The sequence below is a fragment of the Cavia porcellus genome, unplaced genomic scaffold (genome assembly GCF_034190915.1).
Source record: "Cavia porcellus strain 051 isolate PalLab524CR breed Dunkin Hartley unplaced genomic scaffold, mCavPor4.1 scaffold_9, whole genome shotgun sequence".
Lineage (NCBI taxonomy): Eukaryota > Metazoa > Chordata > Mammalia > Rodentia > Caviidae > Cavia > Cavia porcellus.
In genome coordinates this window covers 18,578,208-18,606,174 of record NW_026947492.1, presented here as the reverse complement: position 1 = coordinate 18,606,174, position 27,967 = coordinate 18,578,208, and the positions used below count along the sequence as shown (strand labels likewise).

General features: G+C 36.4%; 2 protein-coding genes across 2 annotated transcripts; one reads left to right on the top strand and one right to left on the bottom strand.

Moving 5' to 3' along the window:
* Window positions 1–7,001: 7,001 nt before the first annotated feature.
* Window positions 7,002–8,963, top strand: LOC100724391 (olfactory receptor 8A1). The gene has a single exon (XM_003472720.2). It carries the CDS (start codon window positions 7,771–7,773, stop codon window positions 8,785–8,787), a length of 1,017 nt encoding a protein of 338 aa, XP_003472768.2. The 5' UTR covers window positions 7,002–7,770; the 3' UTR covers window positions 8,788–8,963.
* A 17,794-nt stretch (window positions 8,964–26,757) lies between these two features.
* Window positions 26,758–27,690, bottom strand: LOC100722909 (olfactory receptor 8B12-like). Its single transcript, XM_063255650.1, has one exon. It carries the CDS (start codon window positions 27,688–27,690, stop codon window positions 26,758–26,760), a length of 933 nt encoding a protein of 310 aa, XP_063111720.1.
* Window positions 27,691–27,967: the final 277 nt, after the last annotated feature.

The following is a 27,967-nucleotide window of genomic DNA, read 5'->3' as shown; positions in this document are numbered from 1 at the left end:
TGCTACTAAGCCCATTAAGTATGTATTTCATTTTTACATTACATTTTTACCCACAAAATTACTATTTCACTCTTTTTTCATCTTTTAGTTATATTTTTATGGTGTTTATACTTAGTTTCAAAACTTTTGGAAAATCTGTAACAGCTGTTATCAACCTCTTGTGTCTCAGACTATTTTTTGTGCAGGATATTTTTCTCCTGGTTTTGGGACATACTTTCTTACTTATCCGAATGTTTAGTAATTTTTGATACAATGCTACATATTGTGTGCTCTCTGAATTGTTTTTCATTTCTTTAGAAAAACTTGAAGTTCATTGATCAGGTGCTGCTGTGATTGGCAAGCAAAAGTCTGAGATGGGCTCCTCTCCCTGCCATTAATTGGGAGCTGCTATAAAGATTGTCAGGAAGGGGTCCAAGATTGGTGACTGCTCCTTCCATTGCTGGTACTCTGGGACTGAGAACTGCAGGAAATCTGGAGACACAGTAGAGTCTTGGCTAGAGTACACATGATAGAGAGGCAGAACTAGGGGTGCAGAAAAATCTGTAGTAATAGTAAAAATATAAACCAGCAAATGAAATGTGCAAACTGATGGGGGCCTATAACCAGTGGAGGCTGATAAAAGAAGCAACCAGACTCCCTCCCCCTCAATGCCCACTACAGCTGCCACTAGGACACTTCTAAGGGTAGCCAGCATGGGCCAGGAGATAAAGCAGTCAACTTTGCCCCCATGAGTCCAATGCCACCATCAGGACCCTGCAGCCAGTGTGGGTTGGGAGAACCAGCCAGCCATGCCTCAGAGATTGCACTATCTGGAGAAGCCTGACTCATGCCAGACTGCCTCCCTTAGAACTTAGGAGAAATCTAGCTGAGTGACCCATTTCTCTATGTTGTGGAAGGGTAGCTAACACAGGAATTCCATGGGATGCTATAACCAACTTGTCCAGAGAAAACAAGTAAAATGTCAAGATGAAGGTACAAAAGGCAATCTCAGACCTCCAGCCCACACAGAACAAGCCCAGGAAACATGGATAGGGAAGAAATTGGCAGCTTCCCACCTAAAATTTCTGGGATGATGGTAACTGAAGTAAAGAGACTACTTAATGAGGCTGTAAAAAATCAGATCAGGAATAACGTAAAAAGAAGAAGAAAAAGAAAAGAAATAACAAACATAAGAAAAGGTTGCTGAGTATATCTAAAAAAACAGATTAAAACAAACCAGGAGCTTAGGAAAATAAGGGAAACCTTGAGTGAGCAACATAGGGAAGAATTGGAATGTAAGAAACTCAGTGAAACATTCAGGAAATGAAAAACTCCATTGAAAGCTGACAAAACTATTTGAAAGAAACTGAAGATAGACTGTCAGACTTTGAAGACAGGATTGCACCTAGTGACTGTGAAAGGAAAGATCTCTTAAAAGCAACGTAAGAACTGGGAAATAATAATTCAACTGGTGCAATGAAAAATAATTTAAACTGACATATGTCAGCAAAAAAGCAGGGGTAACACACATGACATAAAAAGACTATTTACAGAAGTAATAATAGAAAACTTAACCAAGCATGGGAAAAGGACCTGACATACAGATAACTGAGGCATGTAGAATTCCAACTAGTCATAAGCAAAATAAATCTATACCTTGACATATAATAATCAACATTCCAGAAATTCCACGCCAGAATAGACTGTTAAAAACTGTCAGAGAAAACAAACAGATAAAGGAAAACACATTAGAATCATGACAGATTTTTCAACACAAACCATCAAGTCAGTAAAAGTGTGGAGTGAAGGATAAATCCTGAAAGAAAACAACTTCCAACCCAGATTGATGTACTCTGCAAAACCATCTTTCAAAATTAACGGAGAAACAAGATGCTTCCATGACAAAGAATAACTGAAGGAATTCATGGCCACCAAACCAACCTTACAAAGAATACTGAAGAATATTCTAGAGAGAGATAAAAGTGGCCATGGTTCTAGGAACAGTGGCAGAAAGAGATTGTTGAGTGGGGCAGGCAATTGAATAGAGGGAAAAAGTAGGGAGCCAACAGCAGAAAAATAGCAAGGCAGAAAGGGCCCACTGCAGGTTGGCCATAACCATTAATGTAGATAGCCACAATTCACAAATAAAAAGAAACACAGGCAGAGAGAATCAAGGAACAAGGTCTATCAATATGCATTTTACAAGAAACATTGAACTTGAAAGGAAATTCATAGACTAAAAGTGAAAGGAGAGAAAATGATGCTCCGTGCAACAGGGAACCAGTAAAAAAACAAGGATAGCATGCTTATCAACCACTGAAGGGATAAGAAAAATATGGCATTTTTATACAGTGGAAAGCTACTCAGCTGTAGAGAAGGATAATCATGATCTCTTGCAGATAAATGGATGCAACCTGAGATCAAGCTCATGGATGAAATGGCTTGTGCTCACGTGGGTGAATGTTGGATTATGTCCTTAGCATAAAAACTAAGGAAGTTAGTGGGTCCAAAATGTGCAACAGACATTGTGAAAGTGAAAGGGGAGAAAACATCTAAAAAGGGAAGGTGATAGCCATTGTGAATTTCTTATTATCATGGTTTGAAGCCCTGTATCATTTTCATTTTTCTGTTTGATTTTAGAATGTTTAATTTTGTTTGATTTTATTATGGCTGGTGATATAGGCAGCTATTTCAAAGGTAACAAGAACCACGATGGTAGACACTGGTGATTTCCCATTATTTTTTTTTTTTTGAAGTCACATTCACTATTTAGATTTTATTCTGTTTTGCTTTGTTTGATTTTATTATGTCTGATGGAATAGGCAGCTACTTTGAAGATAACAAGAGATATTATGGTAGCCATTGTTAATTTCCTGTTATCCTTATTTTGAAGTCCTGTGTCACATTGGTTTTCATTGGCTCTAATCTATTCTATTTTGCATAGGTTTTTCTCTTTAAAATAAAAAAAAAATAAAAAGGAGAGAGATTTGAAGTTTGCTATAGGAGTCAGTTAATCTCCTGGAAGATCACTTTGGTGTTTCAATGTTAAATTTTAAGATCTATTGGAAAATATCAACTATGTTCTAGAATTTATTCCAGGACTAGGTTAGTACTAATACTCAGACAAGAATCTCGTGGATCCTGTACCTGAATGACACAAATGTCCCAGGTGCTCTCCCTGCTGGTTGGTGGTAACACAGGCAACTCCAGTCCTATGTAAGCTATGAAAACTAATGATGAATCTCAGAGTTTTCAAGTATTTCTTCTTTCTCAGACTTCACAGATATACACAGTTCAGTTTGCTGACAGTGATATAAGATGTGTTCTACATGATTCTTGAAGTTTTATTCTCTGTTGCTTCATCTTTCTCCATACATTTCAGATACCTCAGCAACTCCAAAGCTAATCCACATCTTCTTAACTAACTAAATATGCCATACTATGTTTCTATTTCCCTTCTACATGTGATGCCACAGATAGTGTACAAAAATTCAGGATCATGAGAGCAGAATATTGGACATGCTTTTGAAAGGGAAATAATTTTAGGAACAAACTTCTGTAGTGAATGAGTGCACACAATTGAAGGCTTCCTAAGGGTCTATGCTTGCTGTTCTACCCTGTCAGTGCAGAGGTATAATAGCAGAGTAACAAGTTTAAGGTTACTTGTCAATTTAGCATTCCTTTACTAACACTAGAGTTTGTTTTATTAAAAATCTGTGCCTCAGTTTTCAAAGCACTTTAGTGTAACTGTGTCAATGCTTGGTGATGGAGAGTGAGAAACTACTAACAAGGAGTAAGAGTCATAATGGTAGTAATTTCTGAAGATGCTGATGGCAATGACTGAGGTAGTTACAAAATGATGATGATGATGACAATGTGGAGGATGGTGATGAAGACAAAATTGATGATGCTGGGATGGTTGATGATAAAATATTCCAATGTTTGAATTAGATGTGAAGCTTATGTAGCTGCAAGATGAGTCTACATGCACAAAGAAAAATGATTCGAGGCGCAGGTGTAAAGTAAGACTCTAATTGTTCCTTAGTGAAGACCACAGTCTCCAGAGTAACTGCATCCCAGGAGATGTTCTTCCCTTAAATTTGTAAACTGTATTCCCTGCCCACAAATCTTGGTGACCTTTTCCCATGACAGTACTAGGCTTTATGAGCACCTTTAGCACTAGAAATATATCTATATATTTCCAGAACTTGCTGATCACTGAAGCCAATGGTATTCCCTAAAATTTCCAGGAGATGGTGTATCAGTTTTCTTTTACATATATGTTGAATAACAATTATATAAGAAAATAGGTCTCCTCTGAGCTCTTATTTTTAATGTAAGGTATTTGCAATCATGTTTTTACCTTCATTGCTAGGTGCATTTCTCTTGGTATGCTGTTCTCTTCACCAGCAATCCTGAGCTTCTGATGGCTTGGTAAGATTAAAGTAATACTTGTAGTAACTCATAGGGAATATGTGGTTTGGGGTGGCCTACTTTATATTATTAGAATATTATGGGTGTAAAAAATTCCTGCTGCCCGAGGTTCTCCTGCACAATGGAGTTCTCATTTGAACCCCAATTGCTATGCACTGATTTTATCATATTTAAAAGCAGTGATTGGACACAGGGCAATATGTAGTATTTTCTAACTCTTATTAGCTACAGAAAACTTATTTTGTAATAAATGGAATATATTTTAATTAAGTTTATTGGTACAGTTTATATGTACATAATCATCTCATTCATCATGAGGAATCTGCACCCATATGTGTTTAGTTTTCTTGAGACAGTGTCTTGCTGGGAAGCTCAGGCTGACCTTGGCTTACTGTGTAGTACAGACTGGTCTCAAGCTTGTATCAATTCTCCTGTCTCAGCCTACCAAGTGCTGGGATTACAGGGGTGCACTGTCACACCCAGCCTACATTACATATCTTGACTCCTCTCCCCCACCATTTCCCTCTTGTAGATTCAATCAGTCTTCCCCTCCTAATTTACAAAAGTTTTCCTTCCATTTTATCCTTCTTATCTCATTTTTTCCTTTTCCCTGCCTTTTATTCCTCCTCCCTCTCCCTAGTTCTCCTTCCCATTTAAATAGCTTTTTTCTATTTCGCAATACCTATTACACATTTTGGTTCTTATTTATACTTTCAGTAGAACTCACAATGCAATGCAGACTTCCTTGTTCTCACACTACATTTTAAGGGTTTTAAAGGCTATTTCTTGTATCTAAGAGAAAATATGAATAGTACAAGTTATTATTATTATTGAGATCAAATGATATTTATTTTTAAATCATATGTAAAAATTCAAGTTAAAAATTTAATGCATGTAAACGTATTTACATGCATAGAGATGTTAGCTGCCTGTGTTAGGTTCCAAGTAATTGGAAAATGTGGGGCTTTTATTCTTTGCTTAACATTTACAGTGATAAAAATGCATATAAATTACAAATAATATCACTTCTACCTTGAAAATTATAATAAAATATTTTTACTACTAATAATATAGAGATGTATGAAGTATCTACAACAAAAAAGCCAGGCCAGGGATATAGTTCAGCAGCTCAGTGCCTGCCTAACAAGAGCAAGGTCCTGAGTTCAGTTCCCAGGACCATAAAATTAAAACTTAAACTCCTGAAATAAAAAAGTATAATTTAATGGAGACAAAACAAATGAATAGTCAGTAGTCTTGAGTTTCAGAATCAGTCTGCCTCCTACCAGCAAGGGCATTTTCTATAACTTACTGAACTTTTAGAGTTTTGGTTTGCTGCACAATGAAAGCAAACAAGGAATGCATTCCTCTTATTGTGTTTACAAGGCACATGCTAAGCTAAGAGTAAGCTTGCTGTAATCACACTATTTCTTGGTGTGTTAGCATGCAGATTTGTAAGGCTACCTGTAGCGAGCAAAGGAGGAAGCTCAGGGTCAGAGAGGAAGAGAGGTAAATTTCACCCTAATTTACCAATAGTTTGTATATTGGGGCAAGTCAGTAGCATCTGGCATGTCATCTTTCTCCCCATGAAACAGGAATAAAAGTTTTTCTCTAAAAATATTTTGCCTTACCTTGATAATTATATTGAGAAACAATATAGTGAGAGTTTGTTTATGAACATAAGAAATTCATCTGACAAATAAGTATGTCACACTTCTGTCAGCTTTAGCCATGATTGTCTATGCTTCCTAGGGATGTAATTTAATTTAAATACTTTGTCATTAGGAATGTATAGTGCCATGCTTTGACAACATAGTATGAAAATAATCATATCCATAATTACCTATGGAGCACTTGCTGTGTGGCATTCCCTAAGATTAAACCATGGATCATTAATCAGTTCTCCTGTGAGTAGAATTCAGGCATTAATGCTTTCTAAATGTTCCAAGCAGTCATAATATGCAGGAAACATTGAGAAGCACTGCCTTCTATCACATCCTGTGAATAACTAAGAACAAATTCCTCATACTTAATGACAACTCCCATTTTAATAGAAATCAGTGCTTTAAAGAAGATTTGTGTGATGGTCTATCCTGCTTGTGTTTGAAATTATGTTTCTAGCTGCAATTTTGATAAGTCCACATCCTTTGTCTTATAAAAGCCCTTTATTCATAAATAAGAAAGTGGAAAGGACATATATATATAGAGATAGAGATAGACAGAGATAGAGATAGAGATAGAGATAGAGAAGATGATAGAGATACAGGTAAAGAAGAAGGCACATTTAGACTCCTTGGGAGGAATAAATGAACTTTATATCAAAAGATTTGTTGCTGTCTTATGATCCCCTTCTAAGAATAATAGCTGGATGTTTTTAACCAGAGTTCTTTTGTTAACAGTTAAATTTAACTGGTAATTTCATTGGCTTGAAAGAGGAGAAATGAGTAAAGCACCTTTTGGGAGTCTCTAGGTAGGTCATCAGGCTCTGACCTTTGGGATAATACCTTGGCCCTGCCCAGTTCTCTTTAGCTCTTCACCTAAATTCTGATTTTCAGGGGTTATGAGGTTGGCAGTTTTCCTCTGTCAACATTTTCTTCCATCATGTTTATGCTTTGGAACCAGCTAGCCATGGACTAAACCCTCTGCCAAAAGAACTTCTTCTCCTTTAAGTTTCAGGTGTTAGGGACTTGGTCTGAGAAACAGGAAGGTAAAATGTAACTTTGAAAGTTGTATCTGTATTTTCCCTGTATTTCAACAAAGAAATTGACTTAGTAAGTGACACAGCTTGTCACTAACCATAATAAGCAGATACTCTATCAATTTGAGATAGATATTCATGTCTTCACATTCACAGAATATGTAAGGAATACCTTAAATATTTTAAATCTATTGTTCAGTAGAAAAAAACTTATTTTTGTAAAACATTTTGTATTAATGAAAAGGTTTTGTTGCTGAAGGAAATTGCCTCTCACAATACAAACTATAAAATGAAATTCACTACTGATGAGAGATACAGTAGAAGATTTCCAACTTTAGTGTGAATCAGTATCCATGAAGGAATTGTTTATCCAAAGGCTATTCAACTGCTTCCCAGAGGTCCTGGTTCATACTGGCAGAGGAGGCCTGAGAATCTGCATCCATGTCAAGGTCAAAATCATGTAAATGGTGCTGGTTTATGGAAATAAAGTGAAAAATTAAGAACTAGGACACTGGAGAAGCAGGAGAGAAGTAAGAGATCCAGATCTGGACCCTATTCCCCAAGATCTTCAAATATTCATGGGCTGGTGCATCTCACAGTGCAAAGCCTGAGTTGCGGGAGGACGCATCAGCCAAAACCAGGATGGTTCAGCAGCCCCAAACATGGAAAAACAACTGCTCAAACTGTTCAAGGGCGCCATCTCACAGGGACCTTTTCTCTCATGCCCACAGGACGCCCAGCCAGACAGAATGGCTGCAGAAAATCACTCTACAGTGACAGAGTTCATCCTTGGAGGATTAACTAACAGGCCAGAGCTCCAGATACCCCTCTTCCTCCTCTTCCTGGGGATCTATATGGTCACCATGGTCGGGAACCTGGGCATGATCACCCTGATATGTCTCAACAAGCAGCTTCACACGCCCATGTACTACTTCCTCAGCAATCTGTCACTTGTGGACCTCTGTTACTCTTCTGTCACCACCCCTAAAATGCTGGTCAACTTTGTGTCCCAGAAGAATGTCATCTCCTATGTGGGGTGCATGTGTCAGCTCTACTTCTTCCTTGTTTTTGTCATTGCTGAGTGTTACATGCTCACAGTGATGGCCTATGACAGATATGTGGCCATCTGCCACCCTTTGCTTTACAATATTATCATGTCTCATGCTCTCTGTTCCTTTCTGGTGGCCCTCGTCTTCACTATGGGATTCATTGGCTCCACAATAGAGACTGGCCTCATGTTGAAATTGAGCTATTGTGAAAGTTTCATCAGTCACTACTTCTGCGACATCCTTCCTCTCATGAAACTCTCCTGTTTCAGCACCTATGATGTGGAGATGGCAGTCTTTTTCTTAGCTGGATTCGACATCATACTCACCAGCTTAGTTGTCCTTGTTTCCTATGCCTTCATCCTGTCCAGCATCCTCCACATCAGCTCTAAAGAGGGCAGGTCCAAAGCCTTCAGCACCTGCAGCTCCCATCTTGCAGCTGTGGGACTGTTCTATGGATCCACTGCATTCATGTACTTAAAACCCTCCACCGCCAGTTCCCTGGCCCAGGAGAATGTGGCTTCTGTGTTCTACACCACAGTGATCCCCATGCTCAACCCCTTGATCTACAGCCTGAGGAACAAGGAAGTAAAGACGGCCCTGCAGAGAACACTAAGAAGAAAACTCCTTTGATGTGAAATTTATTGTTCTGTTTCTGTATAAAAGTAGGTTCTTAGAAACTCCAGATGGGTGCTCTCTGCATGGTTACCCAGTTGTGGATTGGAAATTGTAATTTCTCTATGTATTGGGGTCCATCATTTCTCTTTTTCTTCTCCCTTAACTTGCACATTTCCATGATTATATTTGAAGCTATCTATTTCAAGTTGATTTTACTCTCAGTTAGGGTGCATTTTATCTACTTTCAACCATAATTATAAATTAGCAAATTTTTACATTGTGTTTGGGAGTCATTCATGGTCCTACTACTTTCAATATAGAAATTCTTCCACACTTCACTTCTTACTTCCGGCCACTAGCAATACCTAAGGCAAAGAGATGTGAATTCAAAAGTCATGAAGAAATGGTATTTTGTATCATTGTCTCCCAGATTCCTTTTTCTCCTCTGTCTCATTTTGTGTGACATATCTTCTCTCTGATATTCCTGCCCCTACATTTTGACCTAATTCCTTTGTGTAAATTTCTTGCTGGTAATAACAGTAACAGTAATAGTAATAGTAATAGTAATAATGGGTCACATGTTTTTCATGTTTCTTCTGAGATATGTATCTCTTCCAAGTGGACTATACTTTAATTCTCTTATACCTCACAATAGATAGATACATTGTGGTCCCACTGCACACAGATAGTAATTAGTGACCTGCACTAGGGCATCCAGGTGTCAGTCAACACTTGGATCAAACCACAACCTCAGGGGCGCCAAACTCACTCTGGTCTCTCACACAATGCCACCTTTTGCTGTATGCCTTCACAGTCTATGTGTCCCATCTAGAACACTTGCCTTATTTATGCTTTTCCAATTTCAAATGCTTCCTCATAACAATTCCTCAAATCTTCTCAATATTATCTGCATAAACTTATTTCTTTTTCTGTGCAACATCTTCAAGATAAATAAGAAAAATTACACTGCAGTGGCTGACCAGGCCAGATTACCATGAATCTCTCCCATTCTTAGCACTAAGAGATACACATCTTGGGTAAACTCTCTCCCCAGGCAAATCAGCATGACTGGTCAGCCTTGACTACATATTGCTGCAGAGTTACTTAGTGAATCCAATTGAAGGGGAACAACGTTTCTCCTCACACTTATTTATAACACTATCAAGGATTTTTGGTTTAGACTAAGCAGCTGATGTAGTCTGAAAGATTTATGTACGTTCATTTGTCATTTAAAATAATTTGGGCTATACAAGTGATTCAATGAGTGGTTTAAATTGGGAAATATAAATACACAGTTCCTTTAGACAGAAAAAAAATAAAACATGGAATTATATGCATATAGTTTTGAATTAATACAGAAAGTTTAAGCCATCTCCCAAAGCAATGCCACAAGAGTTACGACCTACACTTCAGGAAGGTCCAACACAATCATCACTGCTACTACTGTGTAGACGACTTCTCATGTTCATGAAGCTGGGAAATGAATGACAATCCTAATATGAGCTTCACCTGTAATTTTATTAGAAATTCAGATTTTCAACCCCATTCCAGATCTACTTAATTTCTATGTAGGAGCCAGAAATCTGTCTTAACAGGACCTGAGGTGATTCTCCATTATTGAACACAAAAGGAAAGAAACCTTCCAGTCCAACCTTCCAAATCTCTCATACGTGTGTTTTTAATTGAGACTGTGAGAAACTTGGGCTATGCCAGCTTTAGCTTTTTTTTTTAATTTAAAGGAAAAAAACCCCAAAACAGTATAAGGGTACAAGTAATACAGAATTTCAAAAAAAAAAAAAAGAGATAAGAAATCACTAGTTAATAGATTACATATTGTCATCTTAGAAATAGTTGTTTGAGTTACTGGATTAAAACATACAATGTGGACATACAAACAGTGAGACTGCAAACAGTTGTGTTCAATGATCCAACAAAAACTTAGTACTATGGTCTTCTATCTTAACACACCTAAACACACTTGCAGTTGTATCCTTTATAGCACATTTTTTCCTTCTCTTTTTTTTGCAACAACATTTACACATTTTGGGTTTTATTACTCCCATAGTTCTTATTACTTTTTTTGGAAGAGAATAAAACCAAATATGACAAAACAAAGCAGTCAGTCAAAACAAAGGACAGACATAGCACATGATGTTAAAACAGAATACAAGGTTATCAACAATGGTTACCATAATGCCTCTTGCTTCCTTAAAAAGAACTGCCTATATCATTAGGTATAATAAAGTACAGGTATAAAAAACAGTACAGAACAAGACCAATAATACCTAAACATTGTAAACATTACAGGACATCAAAAGAAGATAATAGTCAAACCAGAATGGGCATCATAGTGAATCTTATTGCCTTCAAAGTAGTTGCCTGTATCCGCAAACTTGATACTATCAAACAGAATGGAACAGAGTAAAATCAGTCAAAACAAGATTAATACATGTTAATTAAGTTAATAGGAAATCAAAAAAGTTACTATAATATACCCTGCTAATTTTTTGATTTTTTCCCTTAATTAAAAAAATAATAAAATAATTTTTTTATGAAAAAGAGGGAGATTGAGATAAAAGAGGACATAATAACATAACAATACAGGTCAAATCATGAAAATTTCAGCAACCTAGTGATTCACCATAAGATAACTTGACTTAATAGTAGTTAGCATAGTGTCTCTTTCTTTGAAGTATTTGAATATAAATTTGTATACTATAGCATCAAACATATCAAGACAGTGTGAAACCATTCAAGAGGATGAAAGTATTACAAGGTTTTAGAACCAGCTAACAGAAAATGAACAATGGTTTCTATATTATCTCTTTGCCTATAAAAATTTTTGTTTATACTATCACATATAATAAAATCCAGTAAGATACAACATGATAAAATCAACAGAGAAAGAAGAACAACAGTTTGGTGGAACTTCTAAACAAGATGATATTAGATCAGCACTAGCTATTATGATGTCTTGTTTTCTTCAAAATAGCTGTTCATATCATCATAGGCAATAATATCAAAAAGCCCAGAATAAAGCCATTCCAATTAATGAGTGAAAACTTTATAAGGCTTCAAAGCCACATAATCGGGAATCATGATTACCACATACTTTTGTATACTTGCATCATTTCTTACAATAAAGAATCTATTCAGTATTCATACATGTGAGTTTGATTTATTTCACTTATGAGTATGGTCTCAAGCTGTGTCCATTTATTTTTAAATATCTAAATGTGATCCTTCTTTATAGCTGAGTAGTACTACATTGTATAAAAATACCACAACTTTTTTATCCACTCCTCAGTTGATGGACGCTTAAGTTATTTCCAAGATCTGGCCGTTACAAATTGTGCTGCTATAAACATGGGTGCACATATATCACTGTGGTATGATGCTTTCAGTTCTTCTGGGATTATGCCTAGAAGTGGGATAGCTGGAACAAATGGGACTTCCAATCCTAGCTTTTTCAGAAATCTCCAGACTGACCTCCACAATGGTTGCACACTACACTCCCACCAACAGTGCAGGAGAGTTCCTTTTTCTTCATAGCCTCTCCATCTTCCACTGTTGATTGTTTTCTTGATCCTGACCATTTTTTGAGGAGTGAGATGGAATCTCAGTGTGGTTTTAATTTGCATTTCTCTAATGACTAATGATGATGAACATTTTTCATGTATTTATTTGCCATTTGTATTTCTTCATCTGAGAAATGTGTATTCATCTCAGATGCCATTTTTGGACTGGATCTTTGAATTTGGGATGTCTGATTTTTAAAATTCTTTATGTTTTAGACAGAAGTCCTTTGTCTTAGGGAGAGTTCACTGAGATTTTTTTCCCAGTTTGTGGGTTTTCTTTTCACTATGCTGGAGATTTCTTTTGACATGCAGAAACATTTTAATAAGAGGTGGTCCCAGTTATTGATTCTGGGAAGCATTTCCCGTGCGGTTGGAGTCCTGTTCATGAATTCTCTACCTACCCCTATGTCTTCAAGGTTTCTACCCAATTTGTCTTCCAATAGATTTAGTGTCTCTGTTTTAATCCATTTAGATTTCAATTTATTACATGGTAATAGGCATGGGTCTAGTTTTAGTTTTCGGCAAATGGAGAGCCAGTTTTTCCAACACCATTTATTAAAGAGACTGTCGTCCTTTCAGTGAACCTGTTTGGCTCCTTTATCAAAGATAAGGTGGTTGAGTGTGTTTGTAGTCGTAGTTGTATCTTCTAATTTATTCCATTGATCTTTGGCTCTGTTTTGATTCCAGTACTATGTTGATTTTACTACGGTTGCCTTGTAGTATAACATCAAGTCAGGGATTGTGATGCCTCTTTTCTTTGTTGCTTAGACCTGTCTTTGCTATTCTAGGTCTCTTCTCACTCCAGATTAATTTTAGGAGTGATTTCTCTAGATCTATAAGGTATGTTGATGGTATTTTTATTGCGATTGTATTGAATCTGTGTCAGAGTTTTGGGAGAATGGCCATTTTCACAATATTTATTTTTACTATCCATGAACAAGGGATGTCTTTCCATTTTCTGAGATCATCTTCAATTTCTCTTTTCAGTGTATTACAATTTTCCCTGTATAGGTCTTTCACTTCTTTCATAAGAGTAATTCCTAAATATTTCATTTTTTGGGTTGCTAGTGGGAAGGGTGTGGCTTCTCTTATTTCTCTGTGATTTTGTTGTTAGTATATAGGAATGCTATAGATTTCTGAGTATTGATTTTGTATCCAGCTACATTACTGAATTTATTTATCATAACTAAGAGTCTTTCAATGGAGTTTTGGGGTCTTCTATGTAGAGTATCATATCATCTGCAAACAATGATAATTTAACTTCTTCTTTTCCTATCTTTTCCCCTTTCATTTCTCTCTCTTGTCTAATTGCTCTGGCTAGTATTTCCAGTACTATATTAAATAGGAGTGGTGATAAAGGACTTCCTTGTGTTGTGCCTGATTTTAAAGTAAAGGCCTTCAGTTTTTGGCCATTTAGTATGATACTGGCTGTTGGTTTGTCATAGCTGGCCTTTATTATATTGAGGTAAAGACTATCTATTCCAATTTTCTGTAAAGTTCTCATCATGGATGAATGTTGGACCTTATCAAAAAGTTTTTCTGCATCTATAGAAATGATCATGTGATTCTTACTTTTGGCTTTATTGATATGGTGGATTACATTTATTGATTTACGTATGTTGAAACATCCCTGCATGCCTGGCATGAATACCACTTGGTAATGGTGTATAATCTTCTTGATGATTTGCTGCATCCTATTTGCCAATATTTCATTGAGGATTTTTGCATCTGTGTTCATTAGGAAGACTGGCCTGTGTTTCCCTTTTTCAGTGGGTCTTTCTCAGGTTTTTGATACTAGAGTAATATTTGCTTCCAGAAATTATGTAGGAAGGATTGCTTCTCTTTCAGTTTCATTGAAGAGTTTGAGGAGTGTTGGCATTAGGTCTTCGTTGTATTTGTTGTAGAATTGTGCAGTGAATCCGTCTGGGCCTGGGCTCTTCTTTGTAAGTAAGGACATTTTCAATTTCATTAATAGAAATTGGGTTATTCAGCAGTTTTACATCTTCTTGACTTAGCTTTGGTACTTCATATGTTTCTAGGAATCTGTCTATTTCTTCTGTATTATCAAACGTAGAAGTTTTTGAAATAGGTGTTGATGATCTTCTGTATTCCTGTAGAGTCTGTAGTGATTTCACCTTTTTAATTTCTTGTTGCATTAATTTGAGCTTTTTCTTCCCTTTTTAAAAATAAGGTTGGCTAGGGGTTTATCAATTTTATTTATTCTTTAAATGAACCAAATCTTTGATTCATTGATTCTTTGGATTGTTTTCTTAATCTCTATTGCATTGATTTCTGCTCTGATTTTTATAATTTCCTCTTCTTTTGGCTTTGGACTAGACTTGTTCCTCTTTTTCTAGCTGTTTGAGATGTAGCACCAAGTTATTGTGGGAACTCAGTTCAATAAATTTTCCTCTGAGGACGGCTTTCATTGCTTCCCACAGATTGCTGTAAGTTGTATTTGTATTTTCATTTTCTTGTAGGTATTGTTTAATTTCTTCTTTAATTTCCCCTGTGACCCACTGATTACTCAAGAGTGTGTTATTCAGTTTCCATGTGTTTGTGGGATTTTTGCAGTGTCTTTTATCATTAATTTCTAATTTCAAAGTGCTATGATCTGAAAACATGCAAGGGATAATTCCAACTCATTTGCATTTATTTAAATATGTTCTGTGAGCTAATATATGGTCTATTTTAGAGAATGACTCATGTACTGCTGAGAAGAATGTGTATTCTGATGTTGTTGAATGGAACACTGTGTATATGTCTATCAAGTCCATTTGTTCACATGTGTGAATCAGATCTGTTATTTCTTTGCTGATTTTCTGTCTAGTTGATCTGTCCCTTGGTGTCAATGTGTGTTAAGGTCTCTTGTTATAATTGTGTTATTGATAGTTTGATTTTTTAATTTCTGTTATTACTTGTTTTATATAACTGGGTGCTCTGGAATTTGGTGTATATATATTTAAGATAGCTCTTCCTCTTGAAGTTTTCCCCTAACGAGTATGTATTGCCCTTCTTTGTCTCTTCTGATCATTATTGGTTTAAAGTTCACAGTTTCTGCAAACAGAATGGCTACTCCTGCTTTTATTTGAGTTCCTGTTGTGTGATGTATTGTTTTCCATCCTTTGACTTTCAGTCTGTGAGAATCATTCTGGATTAGATGGGTTTCTTGTAGACACCATATGGTTGGATTTTGTTTCTTGATCCATTCTGCCAGTCTGTTTCTTTTAATTGGTGCATTGAGACCATTTACATTAATGGTTATAACTGCTATATATTGGTTTATTGTTGACATGTTATCTTTTTGCTGTTGCATCTTTGTCTTTCTGTTCTGTTTAATTATCTTCTTTGCTTAGTGGTTTTTTCTTAAGTGTATCTAAACTGTCTTTCAATAATTTTTGCAGGGTTGACTTGGTGATCATGAAGTTCTTCACTTGTTCTTTGTCATGGAAGTATCTTATTTCACCATCAATTTGAAGGACAGTTTATTAAGGTACATTAGTCTAGATTGGAAACCATTTTCCTTTAGGATATGAAATACTTTACTTCATGCTCTTCTTGACTTTATTGTTTGTGCTGAGAAGTCTGCTGTGATTCTGATAGGTTTTCCTTTATAAGTGATCTGTCTTTTCTCTCTGACAGCTTTTAATAATCTATTTTTTGTGTTGGATTTCTGGGATGGTTATTATTATATGTCTGGGTGTAGTTTTATTTTGGTTATGACTATTTGGAGTTCTATATGCTTCACTGATCCTGATGTCAGTTTCCAATCTCATGTTTGGAAAATTTTCAGCTATTCTCTAAATATCCTCTTGACATCCTTTATGCCATCCCCTTCTTTTTCATTAATCCCTATCAATCTTATGTTGTTTTTCTTTGTGTCTTCTTGTAGTTGTTAAATTATTTCCCAATTCTTTGTTATTTTTAAAAGATCTTTCCTTTCGTGTTCACTAGTTGCAGTCTTGTCTTCAAGGTCTGAAATTCTATCTTCACTTTCACTGAGGCAGTTTTTAGAACTTTCAATGATATTTTTCGTTTTCTGTGTATCTCTTTGCATCTACTTCATGTATTCTGTTTGTTTCTGATATTGCTCATCTAGGGATTCTATCTTTTTGTTTAGTTTCTCCAGTTTTTTAAATTGTGTTTTCTTTGGATGTATTCAGCATCTCTTTCATTTCTTTTTTCATTTCTTCTTTTACCTGGGAGATTATTTCTCGTTTGAATTTCTTTAAAGCTTCCTGGAGTTGCTTTTTTATTTCAGTTGCTATTATGTCCAATATTTGAGGTATATGGCCTATATTTTCTTCTATATACATCACTCCTAAGGTTTCTTGGGATGGGCTGGTGGTTTGAGATTGTAATTTGGTCTTTTGTTTTGTCTTTTTCCTATATTTCTGTGTTTCAAGTGTTATTCTAAGGCTTCCTTAGAGTCTGTTGGAAATCCTCTTCTATGCCCTCAGCTCCTGGGACTCTGGCACCCAGTTCCCCCAGGCTGCAGGGCCTTTGAAACTGGTGGCGCTGGCACAGCTGGGAACCAGGAGGTGGATGCAGACACCCCAGACCTGCCTAGCTGTTCCAGTACACCCAGAAGGCACGAGGTTCCCAAAGAAGCTGGACTTGGGGGAAAGTGCATGGGGTACTTACCCCAGGACGCCGGGCCTCTGGAACCAGTGGTGCTTACCTGCTTGTTTAGAACTCCATAGTCCTCCAAGCACACAGGGAGGCAGATGCAGGAGCCCCAGACCTGCCTAGCTGTTCTAGTGTACCTGGAAGGCGCGAGGGTCCCAAACAAGCTGGACTCTGGGCAATGTGCGCGGGGCACTTACCCCAGAACACCAGGCCTCTGGAACGGGTGGCACATGCCTGCTTGCTCAGAACTCCAGTCTTCCAAGCACACGGGGAGGTGCCCCAGACCCGCCTAGCTATTCCAGTGCCTGGAAGGTGTGAGGGTCCCAAACAAGTTGGACTCCAGGGAAAGAGGGCGCATGCCTGCTTGTTTAGAACTCCACAGTTCTCCAAGCACAGCCAGAACAGGCAGGTGGATGGATGCACCCCAGACCTGCCTAACTGTTCCAGTCACTGGGAAAGCGGAAGGGTCCCAAACAAGCTGGGCTCAGGGGAAAGTGCGCGAGGCACTTACCCCAGGACGCTGGGCCTCTGGAACCAGTGGCACGCACCTGCTTGCTTAGAACTCCACAGTCCTCCAAGCACACAGGGGAGGCGGATGCAGGCGCCCGAGACCTGCCTAGGTGTTCCAGTGCATCAGGAAGGTGCTAGGGTCCCAAACAAGCTGGGGTCCAGGGAAAGTGAGCGGCCCCCTCCAGCTTTAGCTTTTTAACCTGATAAGAAAATGGATCAGCGCAGTAGTGAGTCAGTCATACCTAAGTAGCTTCTCCACTCATTTTCCTTTAACCTTTCCACAATATAAGTAAGTCTCTACCACTCTAGATCGCCAATGATTAGAATTACATGAACAAAAATATCTGTTGATCTTCAAGAGATGATACATGAAGAAAATACTGGTGTAGGTTGGTGTATAACTCTGAGATATGGTATTTGCCTAGCAGGCACAAGGCCTGGGATTTGATTTCTAGAGAAGACATAGATAAAAATATAGAGTTGCATAGGAAAATAATGGCAACCTCAAATGAACAGTATAAGAAAGAAACATAATGCATGAAACAGATTCAAAGGGAACCAGGAAATGAAAAATTCCATTAAAACTTGGAAAAATTGCTTGAATGAAACTGAAGACAGACTCCCAGACCTTGACAACAGGATTACAGCCAGTGGTCATGAAATCAATATCTCCTAAGGATAACAAGTGACCATGAACTGATAGGTGTTAATGGAAAACCAGTAGTCAACACAAATGACATAAAAAAAAAAACTATCCCTGTAGAAACAATAGCAGAAAATTTCCTGGGTATGGAAACAGAATCTCACATAGAATCTTCATCTAAATGAAACATATAGAATTCCAAGCAACCTTGACAAAAATAAATCTACATCCAGACATAGAATTATCAAGATCCAACAAATTCAGCATAAGAACAGAATATTAAAAGTTGAGAAAAAAGTAACATATCATCTATAGATGAAATCCCACAAGAATCAGAGCTGATGGCTGACTGTAACCTTCAAATGAAGAGCTTCAAGTGAAGTATTTCAACCCCTGAAAGAAAACAACTTCCAACCAAATTTAACATATCCTTAAAAACTGTCTTATAAAACTAATGAAGAAATAAGATACTTCCATGACAAAAACAACTGAAGAAATTCATAACCACAAAACCAAAACTACATATTGTACTGAGAGATATTTTAGATAGAATTAAAAATGCCCACAATTCCAAGAACAGCATCATAAATAAACCATGAGGTATGGCAAGTAATTAAACAGAGGGAAAAAAACGGAACCAACAGAAGGAAAAGAGAATGATAAAAATAAGCCATGCATTTCAGTTTTAGCCAGGAACGCCAATGGCATCAATTCATCGACCAAAAGAAACAGACTGGCAGAATAGATCAAGAAGCAAGAATCAACACTATGCTGTATACAAGAAACTCACATACTGAAAGTCAAAGGATGGCAAATAACACTCCACGCAACAGGAACCCAGAGAAAAGCAGGGGTAGCTATCCAGCTTACAGATAATATAAACTTTAGGTAAAAATTATCAAATGAAGCAAGGAAGCTCACTGCATATGTATTAGGGAGAAAATTCCAGAAGAAGCGATTACAACAAAAATATGTATGTATCACATATGAGAGCACCCAACTAAAGAAGACAAATATTAATAGACAAGGAAAATAAAATAAGCAATAACACAATTGTGATGAGGGACCTTAGTATGCCATTGTCACAAAGACATGGAACAACTGGAATAAATTTAATAAACAGTATTTATCAGTACTTAATATGATAATAGTACTTAATGTGATATGTGAACAAGTGGAATGAGTAGACATTTATAGAGTGCTCCACCCAACTACATCAGAATACACATTCTTTTCAGCTGTAACTGGTCATTCTCCAAAAAAGACCATATACTAGCCCACAGAACATGCTTAAGAAAATGCAAAGGATTTAAAATTATCTAATGCATTTTATCTGAAGATAGTGCAATGAAATTGGACAACAATGGCAAAAGAAACTTCAAGAACCCCATAAAGAGATAGAAATTATGAAACATCCTCCAGAAAAACCAATGGATCACAGAAGAAATCAAAGAAGAAATTAAATTATATGCACAATCAAAGAGCAAAATGCTAATACAATATACCAGAACTTGTGGGATGCAATGAAAGCAGTCCTAAGAGAAAAATTCTTCATTCCAGGAAATTCTCAGGCCAGGAAAATAGAAGGAGCACAAATAATCTATTGCTGTTCCTCAAGCTTCTAGAAAAAGAAGAGCAAGCAAGCCCAAAGCATAGAGAAGGTAAAAAATTATAAGAACCAAAGCAGAAATGAATGCAGTTGAGACCAGGAAAACAATACAAAGGATTCATGAGTCAAAGGATTGGTTCTTAGAAGGAATAAATAAAATTGTTAACCTCCTAACCAACTGTCTGAAAAAAAGGAACAAAAAATTCAGATTCATGCATTGAGGAATGAAGGGTAAAATCACTGCAGGTCCTGTGGAAATTTAGGAGCTTTGAAAATCTTCACTCTCATAGGATGGAAACCACAGAAGAAAGGGAGAAGTTCCTAAAAATGTTTGAATTACTAAAACTGAATCAAGAAGTTGAAAAAACTCTGAATAACCCATTATCAGTCAATGAGGTAAAAAATGTAATTAAAAAATTACCACCAAAGAAAAGCCCCAGGCTCTATGAATTTACCAGTGAATTCTACAAGAAATTTAGAGAAGATTTAATTCCAATACTTCTCAAAATCTTCAATGAGATTGTAAAGAAAACAATCCTGCCTAACTCATTCCTATAGGCAAGTATTACCTGACAACAAAACGAGAAAAAGACCCAATCAAAAAAACAAACAATATCCCTAAAAAACATATATGCAAAAATCCTCAATAAAATACTAGCAAACAGAATGCCGAAAGTCACCAAGAAGAGTATACACCATGACTAAGTAGAATTCATCTCAGGAATGCAAGGATGGTCCTACATATATAAATATGTGAACAAAAGACACCACATCAACTGATCCAAGGACAAAAATCACATGATCATCTCAATAGATGGCATAAAAAGCTTTAATAAAGTCTCAAACTCATTCATGATAAAAAACCCTATAGAAAATCAGAATAGATGGTCTGTACCTCCATCTGTCAAAAGCCGTCTGTGATAAACCTACAGCCAACATCATAATAAATGGATAAAAATTGACAGCTTTCACTCCAACATATTTAATAGAGTTCTGGAAACATTATCCACAGCAATTTGAAAAGATATAGAATTAAAAGGAATAAAGTTAGGAAAGGAAGAAGTTAAATTATCATTATTCACAGGTGACATGATACTCTACAAGCAGACCTTGAAATCTCCACCAAAAGATAACTAAATTTCTTAAGTAAATTCAGCTGTATAGCTACATACAAAGTCAATGCCCCAAAATCTATAGCATGCCTGTGTACAAAAGATAAACTCACTGAGAGAAATTAGGAAAATAGTATCTTTCACAATAGCATCTAGCCCCCAAAGTACTTCAAAATCAATCTGACAAAGGAAGCAACAATCTATATATTGAAAATTGCAGTACTCTGAAAAAGGAGATTGAAGAGGCCACCAGAAAATATAAAGATATCCCTTGCTCAAATATGGAAACCACCAACATAGTGAAAATGATCAGACTCACAAAGTATAATACAGATGTAATATAATCCCCATAGAAATACCACTAGCATATCTCACACTTTTAGAGAAAACATTTAAAATTCATTTGGAAACAGAAAGGACGTAGAATAGCAAAGGCAATGCTGGACAACAAAGACAATGCAGGAGGCATCACAATTCTTGACTTGAAATTGTAGTACAAAGCTACTCTGATAAAATCAGCATGATGCTGGCAAAAAATTTAAAAAGACCCTAAAAACCAAACCAACCAAACCAAACCAAAAAACCAGTTGAGGATCAGTGGAAGCAATTAGAAGGTGCAGATGCAACTAAAAACATACTCAGTTGCCTTCTTTTGACAAAGGTACAAAATATGTTCACTGGAAGAAATTCTCTTCGATAAATGGTGTTGGAAAAGCTGCCTTTCTAAATGCCAAAGACTAAAACTAAACCCATGTCTATCAACATGCACTAAACTAATTCAAAATGGATCAAAGATCTACATATTAAAACAGAAATGCTAAACCTACTGGAGAAGTGAGTAGATATCTTGAAGACATATGGAAAGATAGAGAGTTCATGAACAAAACACAAATTGCACAGGAATTACTTCAAAGAATCAATACTGAGATCTCATCTTATTAAAAAGATTTTGCATGTCATAAGAAATCTCCCACAGATTGAAAAGAAAACCCACGATTTGGGAAAACATCTTAGCCAAGTCTCCCTCAGTGAAAAGACTTCTATCTAGAACATATAAAGAATTAAAAAAATAGGCTCCCAAAATTCAAAGACTCAATTAAGAAAATGAGCATTTGAGATAAATACATTCTTTCAGATGAAGCAATACAAATGGCAAATAAATATATGAAGAAATATTCAACATCAAGGGTCATACAAGAAATGCAAATCCAAACAACACTGAGATTTCATCTCATTCCAGAAAGAATGATTGTCATCAAGAAGTCAACCAATAACATGCTGGTGGGACTGGGGGAAAAAGGAACTCTTCTCCACCTTTAGTAGGAGTGTAGAGTGATACAACCACTGTGGAAAACAGGGTGGAAACTTCTCAAAAAACTAGATTATAGTTCTCATTTGACCCAGCTCTTCTCCTTCTGAATATGATTACATAAGAATTAAATCACCATACCATAACAATATATACATTCTTGTTTATAGCAGCACTATTGTGTGTGTGCAAGAGATAGATAGATAGATAGAGATAGAGAGAGAGAGAGAGAGAGAGAGAGAGAGAGAGAGAGAGAGAGAGAGATATGCTGGCCTTCAATGCACTATGTAGCCCAGGCTGTCCTTGAACTCATGGTGATGCTCCTGCCTCAGACTCCCAAGTGATAGGATTATGGCATGCGGTGCCACGTCCAGTCTGGTTTTGCTGCTTTAATAACCCTTTTGGTTGTTGCTCTTAAAAAATCCTTTCCCTGTAGCGTTTAGTGTACAGGAATTCCATGTGGTCCAGACTCATGTATCTTGAATGCAACCTGTTGGTCTCCAGTCCCTCTTTCTGCTGGTCCCAATTTCCTCCTTTCTCACCTAACAATCACACGTCTTTTTTTTGAGGGGCTAGTTCAGCAGGTGGTTCCTACAGCCTCACCCCTCCTGCTACTCCACCTTGCTGGCTGCTTTCTACAGGCTCCAGCTACAGACCCCCACCCTGCTCTCTGGGGGCAACCTGTGCTGCCACATCTTCTAGGTGAAGTCAGATCTTGATCTGCTGTCCTTGCATAACAGAATTTGTGAGTCTATTTCTACACTGTGTTCAGAGAGCACCATTGCTCCCCTGGTTTGGTCCCATTCCACAGTTTCATGACACTTGCTGCAAGGGCTCTGGGTTGGTGCTGTTGCAGATTTCTTTGCTCATGGGAAATGGATGCCTCCTTTTCTGTACTGTTTATTTGTTTACCATGATTAGTGGTTTCACAACAGGAGAAGGAAATAAATATTTTTATTTATTTATTTTTTGTTTTTAAAAAAAATTTATTTTAAAGAGAGTAAAGCTATACATAACAAAACAGAACAAAGCAGATCAGAAGAAAACAATGTGACACAGATTTCAAAGCAAGACAACAGGAGATCATCACTTGCTACCATAATGTGTCTTGTTTACTTCCAAATAGTTGTCCATATCTTCACACACAATGAATTCATACAAAACAAAATAGTATTAAACTGACCAGAATAGAATGATGAAGACAATATAGGCCTTCAAAATCAGACAATAGGGAAATCAATGGCTGCCATAATATCTCTAGTTCTTTTCACAATAGCTGTCCATACCTTCATGTATATTGAAATTAAAACAAACCAGACTAAAATCACTCTGAACAAAGAATAATAGTGTAGCTGGATTTCACAGCATGATGCTATGGAATCAGCACTGGATACCCTAGTGTCTCTTTTTCTTCAAAGTAGCTGTTCATTTCATCATGCATTATATAATCTATTCTCATAATTTAGGAGAAGTTCTATGCATGTGTATGAGTCTCTACATTTATACTTACCTTTTCTGTATTAGAGGGAAAAACAAAAGAAAAAAACCCAAAGCAAATCCCTAGAAAAACACAAAATATGAAGAAATGTTCAACAAAAGACAAATAAAAAACAATAGGAAAGAGCTCAAAACACTGACAATGTAGGCCTTAAAACAAGGTGAAAGGAGCATAGCTAGGGTTGTTATTTTACATAATGATCTCCAAGAGTTCCTCAGGTCACCAGACACTAACGTGCACAATTGTTTCAATCCTTTGACTGTTAACTGTTTTGTTCCAAGGACTTACAGAATTTGTAGCACAATCAGTTTAGCTATCCTGTGTGTTTATATACTTTTAGACTTTTTCTTTTCCCTTCTCTTTTGTTTTTCCTCTTTTTCCCTGTGATATTATTTTTCTCCTTTAAGCAGCTTCTTACCCTTTCACTGAATTTATTGAGTATTTTGTATCTTATATGCTCTTACCATTTCTTAAACAAGGGAGACTATATGGTATTTACACAGGTGAGTTTGATTTATTTCACTTATGAGTATGGTCTCAAGTTGCATCCATTTATTTATAAATATGTCAATGTGATCATTCTTTATAGCTAAGTAGTACTCCATTGTGTAAAAATACCACCTCTTTTCTATCCATTCCTCAGTTGATGAGCATTTAGATTGCTTCTAAGATCTGACTATTACAAATTGTGAATAGCACAGTTTGTAATAGCTAAATCTTAGAAACAATACAAGACCCATCAACTGACAAATGGATAGAAGAAAGATGTGTTTTTTAAAATGCAGTGCAATACGACTCAGTCATAAAGAAGGATAACCTTGAGACTTTTATTGGTACATGGATGCAACTTGAGACCTTACTCAAATGAAATAAACAAAACTCACATGCATAATAAACATTGTACTATCTCCTTGGTGTAAGAAACTGAAACAGTAAATACTGTATAAAATGTAAAACAGCAACTGTGAAATGGGAAGAAATTGTTTAAAAGGAAAAAGAAACTAGGATGGGGAAAGGGTAAGGACTGAGGGAAAAGGAAAATAAAATAAATCAGTTAGACTGTAAGTGTCTCTTTTTGCTTTGAATCGGAAAGTTTGTACTAACACCACCTGGAGAAATTGTAATGCTTGTATCTTTTATTATAAATAACTTCTTTAAAGATAACAATATGCAATATATTAACTATTGTTATTCTCCTATTATTTTGTTATGAAATTTTGTTTTACCTTTTTCATAAAATAAGAAAGGGAAGAAAAACAAATAACAAATTTAACTTTTCAATGATTATGAAATGGTTAATTTGAATAAATTTCCCTGATTATGGTTATCAGTATTATGACTTTTTAAATACATTTACATATCTAAACATTCTTTATTTTACTATTTTTTCTAATTTTTAATTTTGGCTAAGTTTGTCAAACACACATTGAAAAATATTCTCTTTGTAAATGATATTCCTTTCAGTTTCTTAGTAACATATTTCAAGAAACAGTGAGAATTTCATTAAATCTTAAACAGTCAGTAGTGTTTTTTTTTTCCTGCCTAAATTATTTGCCTAAACGGAAACTACCTCAGCATAGGAACAGAACAATTGGAACTTAAGATCCATTAATTCATAATATGACAGGGCAAAGCCATCATTAAAGTGATAAGTGGACCAAGTGACCCACACTGCTGCACTTTAAAGCTTTTCCCCATACTTCTTTAATAACAGTTTCACTTAACATAAAGAAAAAGCCAGCTGGATGTTACAGTGCATCACTATAGTCTCACCAGCCTGTGAGGCTGAGGCACAATGATCACTAATTCAACCACATCCTGGGCTATTTAGTGACTCAGAGATGCTCTGTCTCAACATGAAAAGGGGCTTGGGATACAGGAATGCAGATCAGGGTCAAGGCTCTGGGTTCAATATGCAATTCAGAAGGAAAACAGAAGGAAAAAAGAAATGAAAAGAAGGAGGAAGGGAAGAAAGTAAGAAAGGAGGAGAGGAGAGAGCAAAGGAGGGGTCAAGGAGAAAAAAGAGACAAAGAGAGATGCGGAGGGAGGGCCTCATAAAGAATATTTAATGATTTTTACTTATCAAAGTAAAAGCAAAAGTCCATTCATTGATCCATTTTTAAAATTGATATTTTGACCTATATAGCACTTTGGATATTCTGACATATGTACATTCCTTCTAGATCACTGAAAATCATTAAATAAAAACACTGAAAATGAAAACATAAATACACTAATTTTTATAGCTTGTCTTTAAAACTCAGTGAAATTTTATTTTCCAATAATGAATTAATAGATGCTGCCTTAAAAATTAAATAGGTACTCAAAATTATTTACTCCCTTTGCTCAAACTTCCAGAACATTCCATGGTACCCTAAGCTGCAAATCTCTCCATCCTGGGTAAAATGCATAACTTAATTCTTGAAAAATCTCTAAATTATGACTGTTTTAGTCATGAAATAATACGACTTTCTACCTGATATTTTGTAACCTATCACGTTATATAAGACCTAAATTCATGCACTGAGATTAAAGGGTGGCATGCCAGAATTCAATCTGGACATACAAATATCATCTAATGTGCATTTCTGTCACTTGCTAAATAAAAACGTTTTCTCTTGCACTTTTAAAAAATTAGTGTTGAAGAATCAGTTAAAAGAGGTTACATTAATCTAAATATAATCAAAATTTTCAAAGGAAATCTATGAGTGTAGCAGCTTTCTCTGACAATATGAGAAAGCACAGCTTTGTTAAAACAAAAGTAGATAAATTCAGATGTGTGCCCAAATAGAACACGTACATTTCTCCATCTCTAAAACAATGAGTGAGAGGTCTAGATTAAGAAATCACTAAAATCCAATCAGGCTAAGTTACTTAAATTGTTTTGTGTAATGCTTGGTGTAGTTGAAATTAGATTAGATGAACAAAAGGTCAGGAAGATCAGATCTGCATGAAACATTCAGTCAATTAGAAAGACTTAAAATTCACCTTCTTACAATACAGAAAAACACCTGGAATTTGGCTCCTGATTAAAAACACAGACACAAATAAGCAATAACTTGTATCTTTTTTTTTTTCCACAGAAACTGTTCCTCTCTTAGGACAGTATTTGTCTGTTCAAGGTTTTCCTCAAGGCAATTTTGACATCCTTATTCCTCAAGCTATAGATTAAAGGATTTAACATAGGTACCACAATGGTATAGAACAGGGAAGACACTTTCCCTAGGTCAAGGGACAAAATGGATGGTGGTTTCAGGTATGCAAAAACCCCAGAACCAAAGAAAAGAGACACTACAATCATGTGGGAGGAACAGGTGTGGAAGGCTTTGGAGCTGCCCTCTGTGGAACGAATGTGAAGAATGCTAGATAGGATGAGGGCATAAGAAATAAAGATGATAACAGTGGGTATGCAAATAACAGTAGCCACAGTAATAAAGATCACCAACTCATTTGTACCAGTGCTATTACAGGAGAGCTCAAGGATGGGAAAGATATCACACATGAAATGATTGATAAGGTTATTAGAACAGAAGGTCAGACTCATTATGTTTCCTGTGTGGATCATGGCCCCAGCAAACCCAATGAAATAGACACCAAACAAGAGGAGTGAACACACCTGGGGAGACATGGTGACTGTGTACACAAGTGGGTTGCAGATGGCAACATAGCGATCATATGCCATTGCTGAAATAAGAAAAGACTCAGAAATGACAAAGAAGCAGAAGAAAAAGAGCTGAGTCATGCACCCAGCATGCATGATCTTGTTCTTCTTAGAGATAAAACTCATCAGCATTTTGGGGGTGATGGTAGTGGAGTAGGATAAATCTATGATGGCGAGGTTGAAGAGGAAGAAGTACATGGGGGTGTGCAGGTGAGAGTTCAGTGCTATGAGCATGATCAAGCCCAGGTTGCCAAGCACTGTGACCAGGTAGAAATCTAGAAAGAGGAAGAAGAGGGGGATCCGGAGTCCTGGTTGGTCGGTTAAGCCTGCGAGGATGAACTCGATCACAGAAGAATTTCTGGGTGCCATTCACACCTTTCATTTGTGATTGGTGTAAAAAAAAGAGAACAATTTGTAAACAAAGAAATACTAAATGAACTTTTTTCCCATCTCCCCTACTGTTGCAAAAAGAATGCACATAAAATTGTTAAATTTTGGTTGGGGAATTTTTCCCATTTGCTGTGAGTAGCAAACTACCAGGTGAGGTTAACTTCCAGAGTTTCCTGAGAGAACAAATTTTGCCTACAGAATAAAAGCTGATGATGCTGAAGAAAGGGATGCCATACCACATACAAGCTATTTATTT

Coding starts and splice junctions, on each gene's coding strand:
- LOC100722909 (XM_063255650.1), bottom strand. CDS start 27,690: ATGGCACCCAGAAATTCTTCTGTGATCGAGTTCATCCTCGCAGGCTTA.
- LOC100724391 (XM_003472720.2), top strand. CDS start 7,771: ATGGAAAAACAACTGCTCAAACTGTTCAAGGGCGCCATCTCACAGGGA.